Source organism: Corvus kubaryi, unplaced genomic scaffold, assembly GCF_017639235.1.
Source record: "Corvus kubaryi isolate FWS band 111438036 unplaced genomic scaffold, C.kubaryi_AGA036_p1.0 37182, whole genome shotgun sequence".
In the NCBI taxonomy this organism is placed as follows: domain Eukaryota; kingdom Metazoa; phylum Chordata; class Aves; order Passeriformes; family Corvidae; genus Corvus; species Corvus kubaryi.
In genome coordinates this window covers 505,046-523,486 of record NW_024581050.1, presented here as the reverse complement: position 1 = coordinate 523,486, position 18,441 = coordinate 505,046, and the positions used below count along the sequence as shown (strand labels likewise).

The following is an 18,441-nucleotide window of genomic DNA, read 5'->3' as shown; positions in this document are numbered from 1 at the left end:
CTGGGATGTGCTGGGAGGTCACCTGGAGCCCAAGGAATTCCACCCTCACCCCATGGAACTTCTCCAGCTGGTAGGCAGGTAGGGACCTGGTGACTGTCTGGGCACGGAGCCTCCTTCCCTTCGGATTTTGGGATTTAGACCCACCTGGTCTGTACCACCCACAGGGATTGTCCTTTGTGTCCCCCAGCCTCTGTTTTCCACCTGGAAAAGGGGGAATAATGATTTTCCTTATAAAGGGAATTTTTCCTCAGGAAAACTCCTGTGGATATGTGACATTTAGAGCTTCAATTCCTCATCACAAGCAGTGGAGCTCATCACAGAACTCGATTTTGGAGTGTGGGATGAATTGGGAGTGAAATCTGGGGCTGTTGGTATCAATGGGCCAATTGATGCCGTTTAGAGCAGAGCAATCACCTTATCCCAACGAAATTTTAATGGATTTATATTTGGGAGTGGCAATAAACCTGGGGTGAGGGATGAGGCTTAATTAACAGCCTGACGATGATGAACTCAGCAGGGTGAGTGCTGATTTGCAGGTGCACCCCAGCACCCGGCGGGGTTTTGGTGGGGTGATCGTGAGCCAAAAAGAGCCATCACCATGCTGGGACTCAGCAGCAGCAGGAGCAGAACTCCCCAGGTTCTCCTGCCCCGGGATTGGCTCCGGCACAACTCCCTTGGAATAATTCCCCTGGTTCCTGGCGGTCTCCACTCAAGAGGATGTTGACAAATTGGAAAGAAGTAAAAGAGCCATGAGGGTGGGGAGAGATTGGCAAAGGAGCCTTGCCAGGGAAGCAGCCAGGCTCCTGGCTCGCAGCAAATCTGTGTTTTTTAAATCGAAACGGAGGTTAAAGGGTGGATTTATGGTTCCAAGTACCTGAGGGAAGAACAAACCCAGGCAGGGGTGCCACAGTCCCGGCGCTGGGGCCTTGGGGCTGACCCAGGCTGGGGCTGAACACGAGTTTTTAACAGCAAAACCCAGGGATATTTCAGAGTCCTGGCTTTCCATCCGTCTCTGGAATGATGCACATCAGCATTTGGTTGGTTTGGATGTTAGAATTTGGATTTTGGTGTCATTTGTGCAGGAAACCCCTCTGCCCCTGAGAAGGAAGGGCAAACCATGGGGCTGGGGCTGTGCCAGAGCACCTCTGGGGCTTGGTGTCTCCTCCTCATCCCCACCTGCACCTCTCAGAGGATGTTTCCTCCTCAGTGCTCATCCCTCTCCACGCTCTGAGCCAGATTTGGGTGTTTGGAAGCTGTCAGGAGGCAACAGTGAGAGTTTCAAATGAGATTTTTCCTCTCTGTGAGCATTTTTTGGGTGCATTTAAAAGCGCCAACTCGTGGTTGTTTATTCTATTTACTCTAAACCCAGGGCTTGCTTGAAGAGCTCCCTGTGCTCCCTGCAGGCCTCGCTCCACCTTTGTTCCCCAGCGAGGCTGGATTTCCGCAGGAAGCTCATCCAGGGAGAGGCTGTGCTAAATTTACCTTGAGGTCTCTGTGCAGCAGAGAATTTGGGATTTGTAAAGCTCTGAAGTCTGGCTCTTGTTGTTCTTTTTGCCATTTAATATAAGTTCAATATTGTCTCTTGCTGGCCTCGCTGCCCACACAGCTGTGAAGGAGCTCAGGTGTGTAAAGCATCTTTAAATCCATCCTGGAGAGCTCAGGAAATGAGGTTTTTGTCCCAATCCCTTGTGTTTGTTTATCACAGCAGCTAAAAGATGAATATTTGGGATTTGGGATAAAACTACACTGGCTTATTTTAACATTTAATGTTCTCTTTTATTTCTCCAGCTGTGGGGAGCTCAAAAAATCAAACAGGTAATACAGTTCTTTAATATTTTCTATTTTCTTTATTATTTCCAACTACTGCTGCTTTTTCCCTTTTTCCTGTCCTCCCTCATTCCCTTTGCCAGTTGCTGTTTTGCCTTCCCATGGAAATGTAAATGCAGAGAACACTCTGCCACCAAAGAGCCTGATTTTTTTTTATATATATTTATATATTTTGATGTCTTCATTTTCTCCTTCCTGTCTAGTCAAGAGCTTTCTTGTCTCCAGTCTTTTGCAAATAGTTTGACAGTTCCTTGGGAAGGTTTGTGCCTGTGCTGTACCTTCCTCCCCGCATTCCCAGATCCCTTGGGAACTGATTTTTCACTCCCAGTTAATTCCAGTGCAGTCTCCTGGGCTTGGCAGAAAATCTGGGGGGAAATCTGGGTAAAAATGGGCCAAGTGAGCTGTGCTGCTGTTCATCTGTGGAGCAGATTTAGGATTCCCATGGAGGTTGGGGTCTCCAGAGGCGCCAGGGCTGGCTGAGGAGCTGTGGGTGCACATCAGGGTTGGATTTTCTGGCAAATCCAGGTCCTGTGTGGGGTTTTTTTGGGTCTCCCTTGTGGTGCCATCCAGAGAGGGCTGCCCGTTGTTATCCCAGCTCATCCTGAAGCGGGCGAGAAGTTCCAGGATGGAACCCCCACCTGTGGATGAGGAGAAGTTCTTGGAGCTGAAGCCACCCGCTGTGTTTGCACCCTGAGTCCGTGGGGGTTTCCCCGTGACCCCTTGGCTTCCCCAGCAGGATAAAGGGATTTCTCTCCTCATTCCCTCCCCATCCCTCTCCACAGCCAGGGCTTTTCCCAGCTTCCCTACCCAGGACATTTCAGCCTCGATGGAGGTGCTGAAAACAGGCAGGGACAGAAAATGATTTTCTTTTTCCCCTCCTCAATCTGCCTTTCCTGGGGTTAAGGTACAGCTGTGCATGGCTTTGGGGACACAGAACCCAGAAAGAGCCACTCTCTGTATGTCAGGGTCAATTATTTCCTCCTAAATGATTAACTGATGCTAAATCACTCGAGGAGAGGGGAAAGCGGGGCGGGGAGGGGGTTTTGTGGAGGCTGCTGAGCCCCAGCTGCCTCTGGTGGGAGCTGTGCAAGCAGGGAGGGTCCCAAACGGGGAATCCCGTGCTCAGAGGAGGTGTTTGGAGCTGAGGGTGGCTGTGCTGTGCCCTCACCGTGTCTCTTTGGTGACACTCTTGCAGGCCATCATCCACCCCGACACAAACGAGACCATCTTCATGCCTTTCCGAATGTCAGGTACGGTTTGCCCCCAGAATTTCACTCGGAATTTGTGTCAGATATTGGGGGGGGGTTTCTCCTCTTTTCGAATTGCATCTTGGCAACATTAGGCCAAGATCAGGAGGAATTCCAACACCAAAATCCCTTTGCAGGTGAGGAGAATGAGGATCCTAAATTCCACTGTGAGATCTAGTGCTTAACATCTTCCCCTTCCCCTTCCCCTTCCCCTTCCCCTTCCCCTTCCCCTTCCCTTCCCTTCCTCATGGAGGAGACAGGAACTTCCCAATTTACCTGGATCCCAGCCAGTGCCTTTTCTGGCATTTTTGAGGGATCTGTCACTGTTGGGAGCATTTTAATTTTGCAAATTAAATGGCAAAACTCGGTGCCCACACCACAAAGGGTGTAAAATACAGGTGAGCAGCTCGATCCCTCCTCACTGGGTGATGAGGAGGCGGCTGAGGGGGTTTTATTCCCCAGGAAAGAACGGGATATTTCTGATGTCTCATAGCCCCAGCACTGGGATTCCAGGAAGGATCAGCTTCTCTGTGCCTTAATGAGCTGTTGGATGATGAAAAATTGCCTCCCCCTCCCCTTTTTAGGGTGTCCCTCTGTGCTCTGGTCCCCAGCAGCTCTTCTGGGAATGCCAGTGCAGCCCTGGTGCTTTCCCAACAGATTTATTTAAGTAAACAGGACCTTTCCATGGTTTTGGGTGGAACATCTTCGCCTGACTGCTGGGCACAGGGGAAAATTACCAGGGCTGGGGGCTTTGTGCTGCGGCTCCTTGGGGGATGATGCAGAGGGTGGAGGGGGGAGAGAAGCCAGGACCCTCGGCTGTGCTGCCTTGTCCTGTATTTGTCTTTTCAATGTTTCTTCCTCTCAGGTCTTTGCCCTTTCTGGTTGTAAATTGGATGCAGGAAGTTAATTCAGTAATATTGGGAAAATGCTCTGAGACCTTCTTGTGGAAGTCAGAGAGAGGAATTATAATTAGCACAGGAATTGGCAGCCGTAGCAGGGGAGAGATGTGAAGCGTTTGATTTCTGTGGTGCTCAGTAACATTTGAGGAAAAGACTTCTCCCTGTAGCAGAGAGCCTGAACCTCCCTGCCCCTGGGACTGACACGGTCCCTCTCTCCTCCATCCCGAAAATTCCCTTCCTTCAGCTTCTACCTGGTCCTTTCCCAGGTCAGCTGGGAATAAATGAGCTGGGAATAAATGAGCTGGGAATAAAGGAGCTGGGAATAAACGAGCTCTCCTGTGTAAACCACCAGAGGAGAGGCTGGTGGGGAAGGAGGGAGGTGCCACCTGTGGGGACGCGGTCCTGCTCCTCCTGGGATGGGCTCTGCAGCTCTTGAGTGCTTCAGGAGCATCTCCAGGGTGTGTTCCTTGGTGGGAGCAGGCTCAGCCAGAGGGGAAGGGGCTGGGGGAGCCCCGGGTCAGTGAGGGAGGTGTGGGAAGGTCTGGTGGCAGCAGAGCTGGCACGGGGAGGGAGCAGATGCCAGGCTGAGGCTGGCAGGGGGCAGGACCCCCCTGGCCGTGGCAGCAGCCCCTGGTCAGCCCAGGCAGGGTCCAGCTGCTCCAGGGCCACGGGAGCAGGGCCTGGCCGGGCTCTCACCCTGGGCTGGGCTGGGTGAGGAGTGCCCACCACGAGCTGGCACAGACTGGGCTTACTGGGGACACCTTTCCCACCTCAGCGCTCTCAGTTTTGGGGAAAGTCGCACACTGCCACCCAAGAAAAGCAAATAAAGGATGGGAAAACCAGGAGGATGCTGCAGTTGTTGGCTGGTGCATCAGGAGTAGGATGTGCCAGGATGTCCCAGGGTGGTGTGGAGCTGGTGGCAGTGCCAGGGGTGGCCTCTCCCCTAAGCTGGGACAGTAATTCAAATTAAAGCTCATTCTTCTCTTCTTTTTCTATCCATAGGTTACATTCCCTTTGGAACCCCCATTGTAAGTATTTCATTGTGGGCACCAGGAAATGCTTTCCTTAGTGCAGTTCTCCACCTCTGCCCCCTGTGACATTCCCACAGGATTCCCACCTTCCCTGTTTCCTGTCAACAAGGGTTCCATCATGGAAAACCCACCCTCTGGGTGAGGGTATTTATCTGTTATTCAGGGGTTCTTATCTGCTGATACACCAAGGTTTTTTATCTATTATATATCAGGTTATTTAAGTGTTATACATGTATTAAACCAGCCTCGGGTTGAGTTTATTTATCTCTTATTGAGGTTCTTGATCTGTTACTATATTGATGTTATTCATCTGCTCTGTATGAGGATATTGATGGATTAAGCCACCCTTTGGACGAGGATGTTTATCTGTTACTAAAGTTTTTTTATCTATTAATACATTGAGTTTCTTTATCTCCTGTTTATGGGGTTATCTATGAATTAACACAAGCTCTGAGGTTATTTCTCTATTATTGAGGTTATTTATTTATTAATATATTGAGGTTATTTATCTATTATCTATCAGGTTATTGATGAGTTAACCCAGCCCCTATTTGAGGTTATTTATCTACTATTGAGGTTATTTATTTATTAATATATTGAGGTTATTATCTATTATATGTGAGGTTATGTATGAATTAACACAAGCTCTGAGGTTATTTATTTATCTATTATTGAGGTTATTTCTCTATTAATGTATTGAGATAAATATTGATATATTTATCTAATATCTATCAGGTTATTGATGAATTAACCTGGCCTCTATTTGAGGTTGTTTATCTACTATTGAGGTTAATTATCTATTCTTATAGAGAGGTTCTTTTTTATTATCTGTCAGGTTATTGATGAATTAACCCAGCCTCTGGTTGAGGTTATTTATCTACTATTGAGGTTATTTAATTATTAATACATTGAGGTTATTTATCTATTATCTGTCAGGTTGTTGATGAATTAACCCAGCCTCTGGTTGAGGTTATTGATCCATTTAACATCGTTCCCACAACCTCCTTCACCATTTTCATCTCTCCCTCCGCAAAGCTGAACTCGTTGCCTGCAAAAGGCAACTCCTGCAACTCTCAGATTTCATTTTTGGACACTTTCATTGTGCATTTCCATGGTTTAAGGGTCTCTGCCCAACGTGAGGAGCTGCAGCTCGGCCAGGCCGGTGTGGTGTGCTCTCGTTTGGGTTAATTAAAGCAGAGGGTGCTCTCCTGAGGTTATTGATTAAAGCAGAGAGTGCTCTCCTGAGGTTATTGCTGAGGGCGGGGGTGATTTGCCCTTGTTATTGTGAATTCTGTGAGTGTTTGGGTGCTCTCTGTGGCAAAAGCCAGAAGGGAGAGAGTTCTGCCTGCTCTCCTCCTGCTGAAACCTCAGCTCATCCAAACAGGAATGATTAATTAACCCCAGTTTCGTGGGAAACTGAAGCATAGAATTTGCCCCAAAAAAATTGGTGTCCAGAGTCAGTTTGTCCCCAAAGCCAGCAGCTCTTGCTTCAGCTCATTAGATCATTAAAATAGCCGAAGGAGCAAAATACCCTGAATTTAATCTCCTTAAACCCTGTGGTGCTCTGGGCCTGGCTCGAGGTTGTCCCCCTTGCCACGCGGGGACAGCGAGGTTGGTGACCCCAAACCCGGGGATCAGCAGGGCTGCTGCTGTTTGTTGTGGTGAGCTGAGGTTTGGTGGGAACTTTGTGTGGGGCATTTTAGAAGAAAAGGTTAAACAAAAATGAGTTAACGATCAAATTGACAATGAAATCGGCCCCAATCCAGAGCTGTCAGAGGAGCCGAGAGCTGTCAGATGAGCCCAATTTCAGGAGCTGTAAAGGATAAACTGGAACCTCTTGTCATTTAGAAAAAAAAAAAAAAAAAAAAAAACCCAAACGTTTCAAATGTTAAAATTAAAATGTAACATTTATGCCAATCGATCTGTGAAATTTAGTGACAAAATTGGCAGCCTGCTCCAGCATAAAAACAGTTTGAGGCTTGTATTTCACAAAGGGGGATGGGATTTCCTCAAGAGAGGCTGCGCTGGGCTCGGGCTGGGCCGTCCTTGTCCCCGAGCCGGGCGGGATTTGGGGTCAGCTGGACACCCCGGAGCTGTGAGCGGGGTGGGGATGAGCAGTGTGGGGCCATCCCCCTCCCCTGGGGTATTTCCCTCTGCAGCCCCTGCAGAATGATTCAGTCTGGGGTAGCTCACTGTGGAGGGCATTAAGGGCTGGGGGAAATAATGGGATCTCTCCTGGCCCCACAGCAGCTCCCCTGACACCTCCGAACCCCGGGAATGTTTGTTCTTCCCATGTCACAGCCCTGGGCTTTGCTTCTCCGTCCTTTCCGTGCCGGGTTTGGGACTGACCCCGGAGCGCTCCGGTGGCAGAGAGGGGACAGGATGGGATGTGGGTGAGCGTGCAGGGTTTGGCTTTGCCCTTTTTCCCCGTTTGCAGCCCAGGAGGGACAGGATCCGGCCTCTGGAGCCCTCTCCCTGTGCTGCAGGGCTGAGGTGGGCACAGCAGCTGCAGGGCTGCAGCCTCTTCCCCTGGGCTGCTGCTTCCTCCTCCACGGGGAAGGTTTATCCACGTTTTGGAAATTCAGCCAAAAACTTGGCCTTGAGGGCAGAGTCCTGCTGCCACCACAGCTTTTAGCACCTGATTTCCCTCAGACGTGGAAAGTCGGGAGGGTTTTTAAATGATGAGGTTTTGAAGAACCTCTGAAGACCCAGGTGGGAATTTGGGGCTGCAGGTGACTGTCAGTGACACCTCAGGCAGGATTTGGGGTTTGCAGAGGGGAGCTGGGGCTGCTCAGGGCTCCCTGATGTCTGAGTGGTGGCTTTGGGGCCACGAAGGGCCCTTCACACCTGATCACCAATTAAATTCTGTCGCTGATACTTCGCCAGTGTTTAGAAGCTCTTTTTTTTTTCCTTTTTTTTTTTATATTTTGTTTTCCTTCTTAGTTATTTTTTCCCCTGACAGTAATTAAAAGTGAAATTGTACATTTCTTGACAGACTCTTGCACATATGGAGAGTTTGCATTTAAACGTGCCTCTTTCAGTCATACAGATTTTGGGTGCTCTTTTTTGTTATTTATTTATTTTCCGCCGGAATTTTCCCCCGGCGCTCAGCCCCAGCCTCTGCCTCGCCGTGTTCTTCCGGAGCCTCCTCATCCCGCCGGCTCTGGGGCACGAGGCAGCGCAGGGCAGGAGGGTCCCGGCCCCGCGGCTTCGTTTGGTGCTGCGTTAATTAATGCCGGGCTCCGCGTGGGGAACGCAGCCGTAAATTAGTGGGACTCGCTCGGAGCTGGCGCCGGGCCAAGGAACAAAGTCACTGCAACTCCACAAGAGGCTGTGGGAGGAAAAGCTGGAGGAGGAGGAGGAGAAGGGAGGGAAGATGGGAATGAAACGAGGCCGCCCAAGCGCGCTCCCCTTTTGTTCGGTGTTGTTTCTCCGTGTCCCGAGTGGAGACGTTGCCTCCTCTCCAGCTGCTGCTGCAGATGCGCAGGGATGGCTTCAGCTCATCCCAGGGACAGGAGGGTCCCTTCCTCCCCAGATTCTTGGGAATAAACTGGGAGGAAACGGTGGGGAAGGTCTGAGGGTGGGAGTGAGCTCACGGCTTTCCTGCCTCGGAGACATGAGTGGCCTGGAAATAAAGGGGTCGGGATTGAAGGGGTTGCTCGGCCTCTTCTCTCCGTGGGATTTTGCAGCCAGAAAATGTCTCCAGCAACACGGGGTGTTTAGGGCACAGGAAAGGAGGGAATGATGTCAGGGAGTCTCGAGTCTCACCTGTTTCTTGCTGATAATTTGTTGTCCTGTCTGTGTTTGTGGGGCTGATGGTTGGGATCCCCTTGCTCTGCTTCCCGTTCCTCTTCTTCAGCTTCTTATGCTCTGAAAGGAAAAATGGCCCTAAACTAGGAAAACATGGCCCTAAAACTAGAAAAACTGCCCTAAACCAGGAAAAAATGGCCCTAAACCAAGAAAAACCTTCCCTAAAGCAGGAAAACATGGCCCTAAGCCAGGTGTTTTGTGTGTCAGGGATGGGTTTTGTGGAGCTCTGTCCCCATGGCGCGGTGAGACACGGCCCAAGGACACCCTCAGACCCAGGACACACCTGGGTGGCCTCAGGTGCTGCCACGGGTGACCTCACAGAGCCTCTGGCACTCCAGTGCAGGCCCCAGCAGGGAACATCTGGCCAGATGTGCTGGGCCAGGCTGCCCTGAGCCTCGGGGGGACAGCGGCTGCCAGCCCCAGCGGAGTCTGCGCAGCTTGGGGTGTGACACCAACAGAGATCAATTAATTAATTAATTAATTAAAATGAATCCCAGGCTCCCAAACAGGAGCAAAGTGCTCCCAGGTGGCTCTGCTGTCCTCAGATGTCCCAGTGGGATTTTTGTCCTGGTGCTTCAAACAGGGAATGTGCCAAAGGAAAATGAGAAACCCCCCGTTCACTGCCAGCAGTGACGACTTTGAACTCTTCTTGCCTTCGTGCAGTGTTTGTGTTTCCCTCCTGAAATATTCCTGGATTCAGGAATTGTTTGGATTTTAACGGGATCTTCGGGCAGTGTCAGCTGCTGGGGGATTTTCAGGGTGTGTTACAAGCGGTGATTAAGGGTGCAGAGCTTCCAGGGGCAGTGCCATCAGCCAGTGCCAGCCCTGGAAAACGGGGAGGCAGGAGGCTGATAATGACTGGGATGAAAAAAAAGCCAGGAATGAAATAAAGCCAGAAATGAGGATAATTGAAGAAATCAGCTTGGCCGTTTGCACGCCTGGAGAAGCACAGAAAGCAAAGCAGGGCTGCTTTAATAACGAGGGAATCTCTCTTCTTGCAGGTTGTTGGTCTTCTCCTGCCCAACCAGACCCTGGCCTCCACTGTGTTTTGGCAGGTAACGCTCCTTGGGAAGGGTGGGAATGTGGGCAGGGGGAAGCTGAGTTCTGCCCAGAGCACAAACCAGGGCTGGCTGTCCCACCCTGGCCGTGCTCCAGGGACAGGATGTGGCTGGGTGCATTTAGGGAAAGGCCGGGGAGGGGCTGTGAGCAAACCTTGGCTTCCACAGTTCACCCCACACCTGCCTGTGCCGTGGCAAGGGAGAGGCAGAACGGGCCACAACCAAAATCCAGCTTTTTGGAGCCGTTTTGTCCGGGTGTCAATGGTCCATGGAAGTGCTGGCCCTAAACTCACACATCTGCCTTTTGGAGGACCGGGAGTTGGGATCTTCCTTGGGGAAATTCGCATTGGAAGGGCAACATCTGTGCAGGGATGGGAATGGCAGTCCCGGGAAATTTGGGAGTAGGTGTGCATGGCAAAGGCCAGGACCTCTGCATTCGGTCTGCTGCAGGAGCTTTGGGGGAACATAATCTGTGTGTGGGGAGGTGCTGGTGTAATTCCCCACTGAAATTCCGGGAATTAAGAGTAAGGGGAGGAAGCAGGCACGGGAAGGAGAGATCCATAGTAAACACACCACAAGTGTGATTCCACCGCCAGCTGAAACGAAGGAACAAGTTATTTTCAGCCTCCTTTTTAGTGGCAAATGCCTTTTTATTGTCTGCAGTGTGAGTGGGGATAGAGAGCTCTGCAGTCAGGGAGGCTCCGAGCAGAGTGGGATCTGCCTGGAGCGTCAGGAAGGCGGCGGAGCCGGGAGCACAGCGGGACGTGCCAGGGATTGTGGCCTGGTGGGTTGGGCTGGGAGCTGTCCCAGCTGGCTTCACCTGCTGGGGACATCCTGAATCACTCAGGGGCTTGAAGGCCACTCGCCTCCCCTGTTTAGGGACATCTGGGATGGAATCCCAGACTGGTTTGGGGTGGGAAGGGACCTTAAAGCCCATCCCTTTCCACCCCAGGTGGGCAGGGACACCTCCCACTACCCCGGGGTGCTCTGAGCCCCATCCAGCCTGGCCTTGGACACTTCCAGGGATGGGGCAGCCACAGCTGCTCTGCTCCAATGCCAGTTTAATGCCCTCTGTATCCACAAGCTGGGACATCTCCTCATCTCCTGCTCCTCCCATGACCCTCTGGGAGCCTTTGGAGCTCAGGAGGTGACTGCTGGAATGGCAGCTGGGCTTCATCCTGCCTCCTGGCTGCAGATGGATGTGATCAGGAGGAATTTCTTCACATTAAGGGTGCTCAGGCCTTGGCAGGGGCTGCCCAGGGACGTTTGGAGGTGTCCGGGGAAGGCCTGGACATGGCACTCAGTGCTCTGGGCTGGTGACAAGGGGGGGATCGGGCACAGCTTGGACTCAATGACCCTGGAGGGATTTTCCAAGCTCAGGGATCCTAGGACTCTGTGAAAATAAAGGCCAACAGCACTGAGGGGGATCAGGCCAGGGGAGGAGCTGTCCATGCAGCCTCCAGGGAAGCAGAGCTGCCCTCAGGACACCGGGTACCTTGGAATTTCCATCCTTCCCTTCAAAAGGGCATCGAAGCGGGCCTAGACCCTGCCCCAGCGAGGTGCTGAGCTGGCAGCAGCCCGGAGGCAGATGGTTTCTCCCGCAGAGCTCCCAGAATCACGGATCCTGTTGGGTTTGTGCTGACGCCGTGTCTCCTCTGTCCCTGCAGTGGTTGAACCAGAGCCACAACGCGTGTGTGAACTATGCAAACCGCAACGCGAGCAAGGTGAGCCGCGCGCGGCCCGGAGCCCGCTGTGGGCACGGCCCTGGGGCCCGGCCGGCAGGGAAACACAAATCCCGGCTCTGCCCTGTCCGTGACACCTCCGCAGTGGGCATGGAGGGATTTCTAGACTGGCCACTCTGCCGTGTTTAAACTCAGTGTAACCGGCACGAGGATCTGGGAATCGCTCGAGGCACGGAAATGGGGCTCAGGGCCTCGGAGCTGAACCAGTGCAGGGTCCTGACTGGTCTGGAATGGTTTAACTGGGATCTAAGAGCACAGAGCAGAATGATCCCTGGCTTTGGGGGAGCAGGAGGAAGCTCCGTGATCCCGCCGCCAGCTCCCAAGGATTCTGCACACGCTGGCTGCAGTGGGAAGTGCTGGGGCTGTGCCTGGGAGCTGGAGGGAAGTGCTGGGACTGCTCCTGCTCCCCTCCTTGGTGGGGCTGCTCCTGCTCCCGTCCTTCTCCTCAGCCTCCATTCATCCCGTGCTGGGATGTGGGAAGCAGAGCTGGAATCCGTCCAGCTCACTGAGAGAACATTTCACAGACAAAATATTGACTGTGGCGAGTTTGGGGTTCAGCACTCGATGGTAGAAATGCTAATTTGGTGCCATTTGCTGAATTTCACTCACATCCCTCCTTTGAGCTGCTATTATTATAATTTTCTGATGCCAATTAATTTTCCATTCCCTTTAACCTCGCTCAGGAGGCCGCAGCTTCCCTCGCTTTTGCCTCTCGGGATGACAGACCGTGTGTCACAGAACAATATGACAAAATTAAACCTGTCTCTGCTTTGAAACAAATACACCAAAAACTAAACAAACAAACAAACAAAAAAGGGGGGGGAAAAAAGGGTTGAATATTAATAACCAGAAGTTTGTTTATTGAAAATATGTTTTGTTTTTCTTTCCAAAGCCTTCTCCGACATCCAAGTTCATCCAGGGCTACTTGGGAGCTGTCATAAGTGCTGTCTCAATAGCAGTGGGTAACTCTTTATATCTCTGGATTTCATGACTAAGGAGCTGCTTGGGAGATGTTTTTTGGGTTCCAAGCATGTTTGCATCCTTTAATTGACTCCGTTCAGTCCTGATAACCAGCGAATGCTGCCACCTGAGGGGTGCCTGTCCCTGCATGCCCAAGCTTTCCACCAGAATTCCAGCACCTCCTGCGCTGCGGCTTTGCTGCTCTGTGAACTCCAACTCTCCCCATGTGCATGAATTGGTGGTGAATTAATTAACCATGGCCAAATTAGAGACCTCGAGGCTGCAGGGTCCTGGGTGGCAGCTGAGGAGAGGCAGGGTTCTGGAATGTTCTCCTGGGGATCACCTTGATGCCCAGTGCTGGGAATTACAGCTTTCCCTGTGGACGTGTTTCGGGCTGGAGATGGTGTTCGGGCCATGGCATGGAATCCTGGAATGGTTTGGGAGGGAAGGGACCTTAAGGATCATCCCATCCCACCCCATCCATGGCAGGGACACCTCCCACTGTCCCAGGGTGCTCCAACCTGGCCTTGGGCACTGCCAGGGATCCAGGGGCAGCCCCAGCTGCTCTGGCAATTCCATTCCAGGGCCTCCCCACCCTCCCAGCCAGCAATTCCTTCCCAACATCCCAGCCCAAGCTCCCCTTTCCCACTGGGAAGCCATTCCCTGCCTCCTGGCCCTCCAGGCCTTGGCCCCAGTCCCTCTGCAGCTCTCCTGGAGCCCCTTTAGGCCCTGCAAGGGGCTCGCAGCTCTCCCTGGCTCCTTCCCTTCTCCAGGGGAACGTTCCCAGCTCTCCCAGGCTGATCCAGAGCAGAGGGGCTCCAGCCCTGGAGCAGCTCCAGGGCCTCCTCTGAAGTTCTGTGTGAAAAAATCTGAGAGAGAGGAGCTTTCACCATTCCTAAAATCACAGTCTTGTGGCTTTTAATATCCCGTTCCCAGGAGCACAGGTTGACATCAGGAGCAGGATCAGCTCATCCCAGAGGGGCAGGAACAGTTTTGAGGAGCAACTTGGGGAAGTTACTGGGTTTTCCAATGAGCCTCTGAACTGAGTGGCTGAACCTTTTCCTTTGGATCATTAAAGATCCCACAGCAGTTGGTGTTTTTTCCTCTGGCCAAGACATTTCCCCACTTTCTCAGGTCCCAGAGGGTTTGCTCTTGCTCCTTCTGCAGCTGCCGGACCCTTTTCCAAAGGGTGTGGAGTTGTTGAAGTGCCCGAGGTTTTGAGGGAAACTGCCCATTTTATGGGATACAGCTGTTCTGGATGGTTTTCCATGTCACAATGTCTGTGTGCCAGGCAGGGCTGCTGCTGCTGTCCCCTCTGCTGTCCCTTCCTGCAGACTCACCCTGCTCCCAGCCCAGCCTGGCCCCGCTGAGCTCCGTCACCCCGCGGAGCCGTGCCCGCTTTTCCAGCTGAACTTTAACCCCAGTCCCCACCCCAACAACCTCAATGCTTCGCTTTTCCATCCACAGCTCCCTGGGGAAGCGTGGGATGGCTTCACTGACCTCCTCAGTCCTTAGGCCAGCATTTTTGTCACCTTGTGAGTCCCCACGGTGACACTCCTGGCTGGACGTGCTGCTGCCACTCACAGCCTGCCTTCCAACCCCGGCACGCTGCGGCGCCGCTGAGTCCGTGGTTTTGGCACTGATGCTCCTCTCCCTCTTGGAACAGGGGCACATTAGAGGGGCAGCACACACGGACAAGGATCTTGGCAGACTTGTGGCCCCCGAGAAGCCGGGAGGCTTTGGTAAGGAGCCCCTGGAGTGTGGAGGTGTCCGTGCTGGGACAGCTGATGCAGGGCTTGGGAATCTTTAACTCCTTGGGCTGGCTCGGGTCCTGCAGAGAGGCTGGGGCAGAAGGGCAGGTGCAGAGTGCAGACAGGACCTTCGGGGTGCTGTGAGAACACCCCTGGGAAAGGAGGTGTGAGAAACTCCATCAGATTTGGAGGTAATAAATGTGGGGCATTTCAGCCCATTGCAGGGGGAGCTGCTGCCTCCTCGGAGGTGCCACGGTGTCCCCCCAGACTGGGATCCCACTGGGAAGCCCTGGGGGTGTGGAATAGCAGGGGCCTGGAGCTGTGGTGCTCAGGGGGGTCAGAATAGTGCTGCAGGGACAGGCAGGAGCTTTCCGTGGACCCCTGGATGTTGTGGGGTGGAGAAGGGCAAAAACCTTTGTGGGTTCTTCTCCTTCCTGATGTTGGAAGGAGGTTTTCCTCCACGTGGAGTATGAAGGGCAGCAGCCTTCACAGGTGCTTTTTCCTCCACATGGAGCTTGAAGGGCAGCAGCCCTTAGAGGTTCTCCTTCCTGATGTTGGAAGGTTTTCCTCCAGGCAGAGCATGAAGGGCAGCAGCCTTTAAAGGTTTTTCTCCTTCTGGATATTGAAAAGTTTTCCTCCAGGCAGAGCATGGAGGGCAGCAGCCTTCACAGGTGCTTTTTCTGATGTTGGTACATTTTCCTCCACGTGGAGTATGAAGGGCAGCAGCCTTTAGAGGTTCTTCTCTCTCCTGATCTTGGAAGGTTTTCCTCCATGTGGAATATGAAGGGCAGCAGCCTTCACAGGTGCTTTTCCCTGATGTTGGGAGGTTCTCCTCTACATGGAGCACGAAGGGCAGCAGCCTTTAGAGGTTCTTCTCCTTCCTGATGTTGGGAGACGTCCCCAGTGGAGCAGGCAGTGGCACAGGGGGTGTGCAATGAGGTCGCTGCGCCCCGGTGTCCCCACAGACGTTCCAGCTGGGACCACTCCTGCTGTGTGTGTTACTGTGGAATGTCGTGTCCTGAAGTCCCTCACAATTCCCACCAGCCTGGAGAAAGCCCTGCAGAGCAGGGAGGGGTTTGGATCCGGGGTCAGTCATGGCAGTGAGCCCCTTCCCTGGCTGCAGTTGGAAAAGGGCCAGGAGGAGCGCAGAGAGGGCAGAGCAGTGGGTTTGTGCCTGTGCTTCCCACCGGCCTCACCCCCCGTGTCCTCACACCAGGGACGAGCAGATTCCTTCCTCAGGTGATGGATGAGCAGATTTTGGCCTCTTTGTCTTGCAGTTAAACAAGAAGTCTTGGGAAGTATTTGCAAATTTCCTGATTTTCTTCCCTTTTTAGAGAGAGAGGAATTGCTACCACCACAGCTCCTGGTTTCCAGCTCTACAGGAGGAATTTGGGGAGGAGTCAATATTCGTTCATTCCATATTTTAACCCAACGTTCCCTGTCCTCTCCACCTACTCCCATCCCAGCCCAAGTCACAGCACAGCTTCGTGCAGGGAGAGCTGTGCCAGCTCCAGAATTTCATCCCTTCTCCTGTGCATGACTCAGGTGAAGGAATCGCTTGAAATAAGGCTGGGAAAGGTGTTTGGGTTGTAACAGATCCCAAAGCCCGTCCCATCCCACCCCATCCATGGCAGGGACACCTCCCACCATCCCAGGCTGCTCCAAGCCCCAGTGTCCAGCCTGGCCTTGGGCACTGCCAGGCGGTCCAGGGGCAGCCCCAGCTGCTCTGGGAATTCCATCCTCTAAAATCTGTTTCTTTTTCTATGATTGTAGTTTATTTTTGTCCCACTCTCCCCCCACCAGCCTCTCTCCTGCCTTTTCTTTCACTCCCTCATTTTACTGCAGCTCTGAACAGAGTGATAATGTAATTTTTTTTCCCAAACAATTGAGTGGATTCCTGGGATTAGGCTCCAGTTCCTGATATCTGGCTGCTGTTCATGCTGGTGGTGGATGAAGTGCAATTAATACCAGCTGGTTCTCCTAAACAAGGCAAACAAAGGCGGGGAGAAGTAAAAAGACTTGAGAAAGACCAAGCATGTTTGAAATGTTTGGAATTTTTTATTCCCCCAGTATTCCAGTGCCAAGAGCTGCACGGATCAGGGGGGCTGTAATTAGACAGAAACTCTTCCCAGCTGACACACACAAACTCTTACTCTGCTGTTTTTCACACTTTTAGAAGGTTAAAAAAGCTGCATGAAGCCGATTTTATTGGTAATGATTGCTTTTTATATATTGTAATTTTATATATATAATAATTATTGATAATAAGATTATTATTTTTATATGGAAATAGGTTTCTTTTGCCCCGGGAAACTGGGGCTTCCCCATCCCTGGAAGTGTCCAAGGCCAGGCTGGAGCACCCTGGGACAGTGGAAGGTGTCCCTGCCATCCGACCCAAACCATTCCAGGATTTGATTCCTAATTTCAGACCCAAACTCCATTTGCTGTGGTATTGCTGCTCCCTTTTGGTTCTGACCCAGCTCTTCAGGACTTTGGCTTTAGACTCAAACTTCATTTTGGGGTCAGAAGTGACTTTTGGGGCTGTGCTGAAACACCTGAAAATTAAATCGGCCCCAGCCAAGGACCATGAGCAGCCATTCCCCGTTTGCTGCACTGGTGCCGGGACCTTTGGTGGGGTTAACCCAGGTGGCCTCAGCTGCAGCCACGGGGTCACTCTCTGTGTCCCTCTGTACCTTCTCCCTGAAGCCTCTCACGTCTTTCCCGTGGGTCTCCGTTGGGATCGGAGCTTTATCCATCAGCTTTTCAATTTCCCCAATCACAGCTGCAAGTTCTGCCAAGAGCAGCTCCAGGTCTTGCTCCTTGTGCTGCTGGAGACCTTGTGGGGACTCTCCAAAGGGTTTTTCCTCTGTGGCAGCACCTTCTGGCCACGTTTCCTGGGGGTTGTGCTCAGCTCCGTGCTCAGGTCAGCCTCTCCTTGTCCATCTGGTGCCCACTCCGCGTGCCCTGGAGGGGCCGTGGCCATGGGTGCTGCTGGCACTGCCCCTCCCTGGGACAGGATGGGCTCTGAGGAGCCCAGGCAGGGGCACAGGGCCAGTTTTGGGGCTGTAGCTTGGCCAGGAATTGCCTCGGTGACAGTCCTGGTGACACTGAGCTTCCCTTGGGGCAGGGCCTCAGCTCCCCCCCAGTGGAAGGGGTGCCCGGGCGGGAGTGTGAGCTCGGCCCCTCTGACGTGCAGGGCTGGGGGTTTGCCCCAATTTCCAAGCTCCCCCCTTCCCACCAGACATGGGTTTGTAACTTCTAACCGGGTTTATTTCAGTGCAGGTTTGGGGTTTATGGGCTTGTCAGTCAGAGACAAATAAATATTTGGTTCTCACTTAGCAACCTGAGCTAATTCTGACAGAAGTAGGTGTTCTGTCATCTTCTGGGTGAGAGGGAGAAGCGGCTGCAGCCGGGCTGGGGGTTTGGGTTGATCCTGCACTTCCAGTGTGCCTGCTCAGCACCTGGGTGTTCCTTTTCCTTCACCTCACCAGGTAACCCGGGTTAAAATTAATGCCATTGATGTCAGCTCCTAATGACCGCCCTTGGGCTCGCTGCTGGCCCCACAGGAGGGTGTTTAAAGCAGCTCTTCACAGACAGACCCAGAGCTTTTCATTTTGGAAGTTCTTTCTTGCTTCCTGACCCTAAATCCTGGCTCTGGATGAGCCACTGGAGGTCGGGAACAGCTGCCAGTGGGATTTACTGGTGCTCTGGGTTATCCACAGCGAGCAAAACTGTGAAGGTCTGTGGAGTTACCCTTGGGTGTGTTCAGAACCAAATCAGGTGGAAACTGGAGAGCAGCAGAACAATTTCAGTGTCCTGATCTGTCTGTACTGGGGCTGGAGCCCCAGGAGCAGCTGAGGGAGCTGGGAAGGGGGCTCAGCCTGGAGCAAAGGGGGATCCAGAGGGATCCTTTTCCCTTTCTGGAACTCCCTGACAGGAGGGGGCAGCCGGGGGGGGACGGGTCAGGCTCTGCTCGCAGGGAACAGGGACAGGAGGAGAGGGAACGGCCTCAGGCTGGGCCAGGGCAGGCTCAGGGTGGAAGCAGTGACAGCAATCCCATTCCTCCCCATGCCATCAATCCCATTCCTTCCTGTGCCAGCAATCCCATTCCTCCCT

The 18,441-nt window shown here is 52.6% G+C and overlaps 1 protein-coding gene across 2 annotated transcripts in view; it reads left to right on the top strand.

The window, feature by feature from the left end:
• The window catches only part of SFXN5 (sideroflexin 5), an 86,077-nt gene that overhangs the window by 28,382 nt on the left and 39,254 nt on the right, over positions 1 to 18,441 (top strand). The window contains exons 4-9 of one of the 2 annotated variants that reach the window (XM_042021957.1): positions 1,789 to 1,815; positions 3,023 to 3,077; positions 4,976 to 5,001; positions 9,816 to 9,869; positions 11,540 to 11,596; positions 12,507 to 12,572. In XM_042021957.1, coding sequence (XP_041877891.1) covers positions 1,789 to 1,815; positions 3,023 to 3,077; positions 4,976 to 5,001; positions 9,816 to 9,869; positions 11,540 to 11,596; positions 12,507 to 12,572 — 285 coding nt within the window. The remainder of the gene's footprint in view (positions 1 to 1,788; positions 1,816 to 3,022; positions 3,078 to 4,975; positions 5,002 to 9,815; positions 9,870 to 11,539; positions 11,597 to 12,506; positions 12,573 to 18,441) is intronic. The other variant, XM_042021958.1, reaches the window with a different exon arrangement.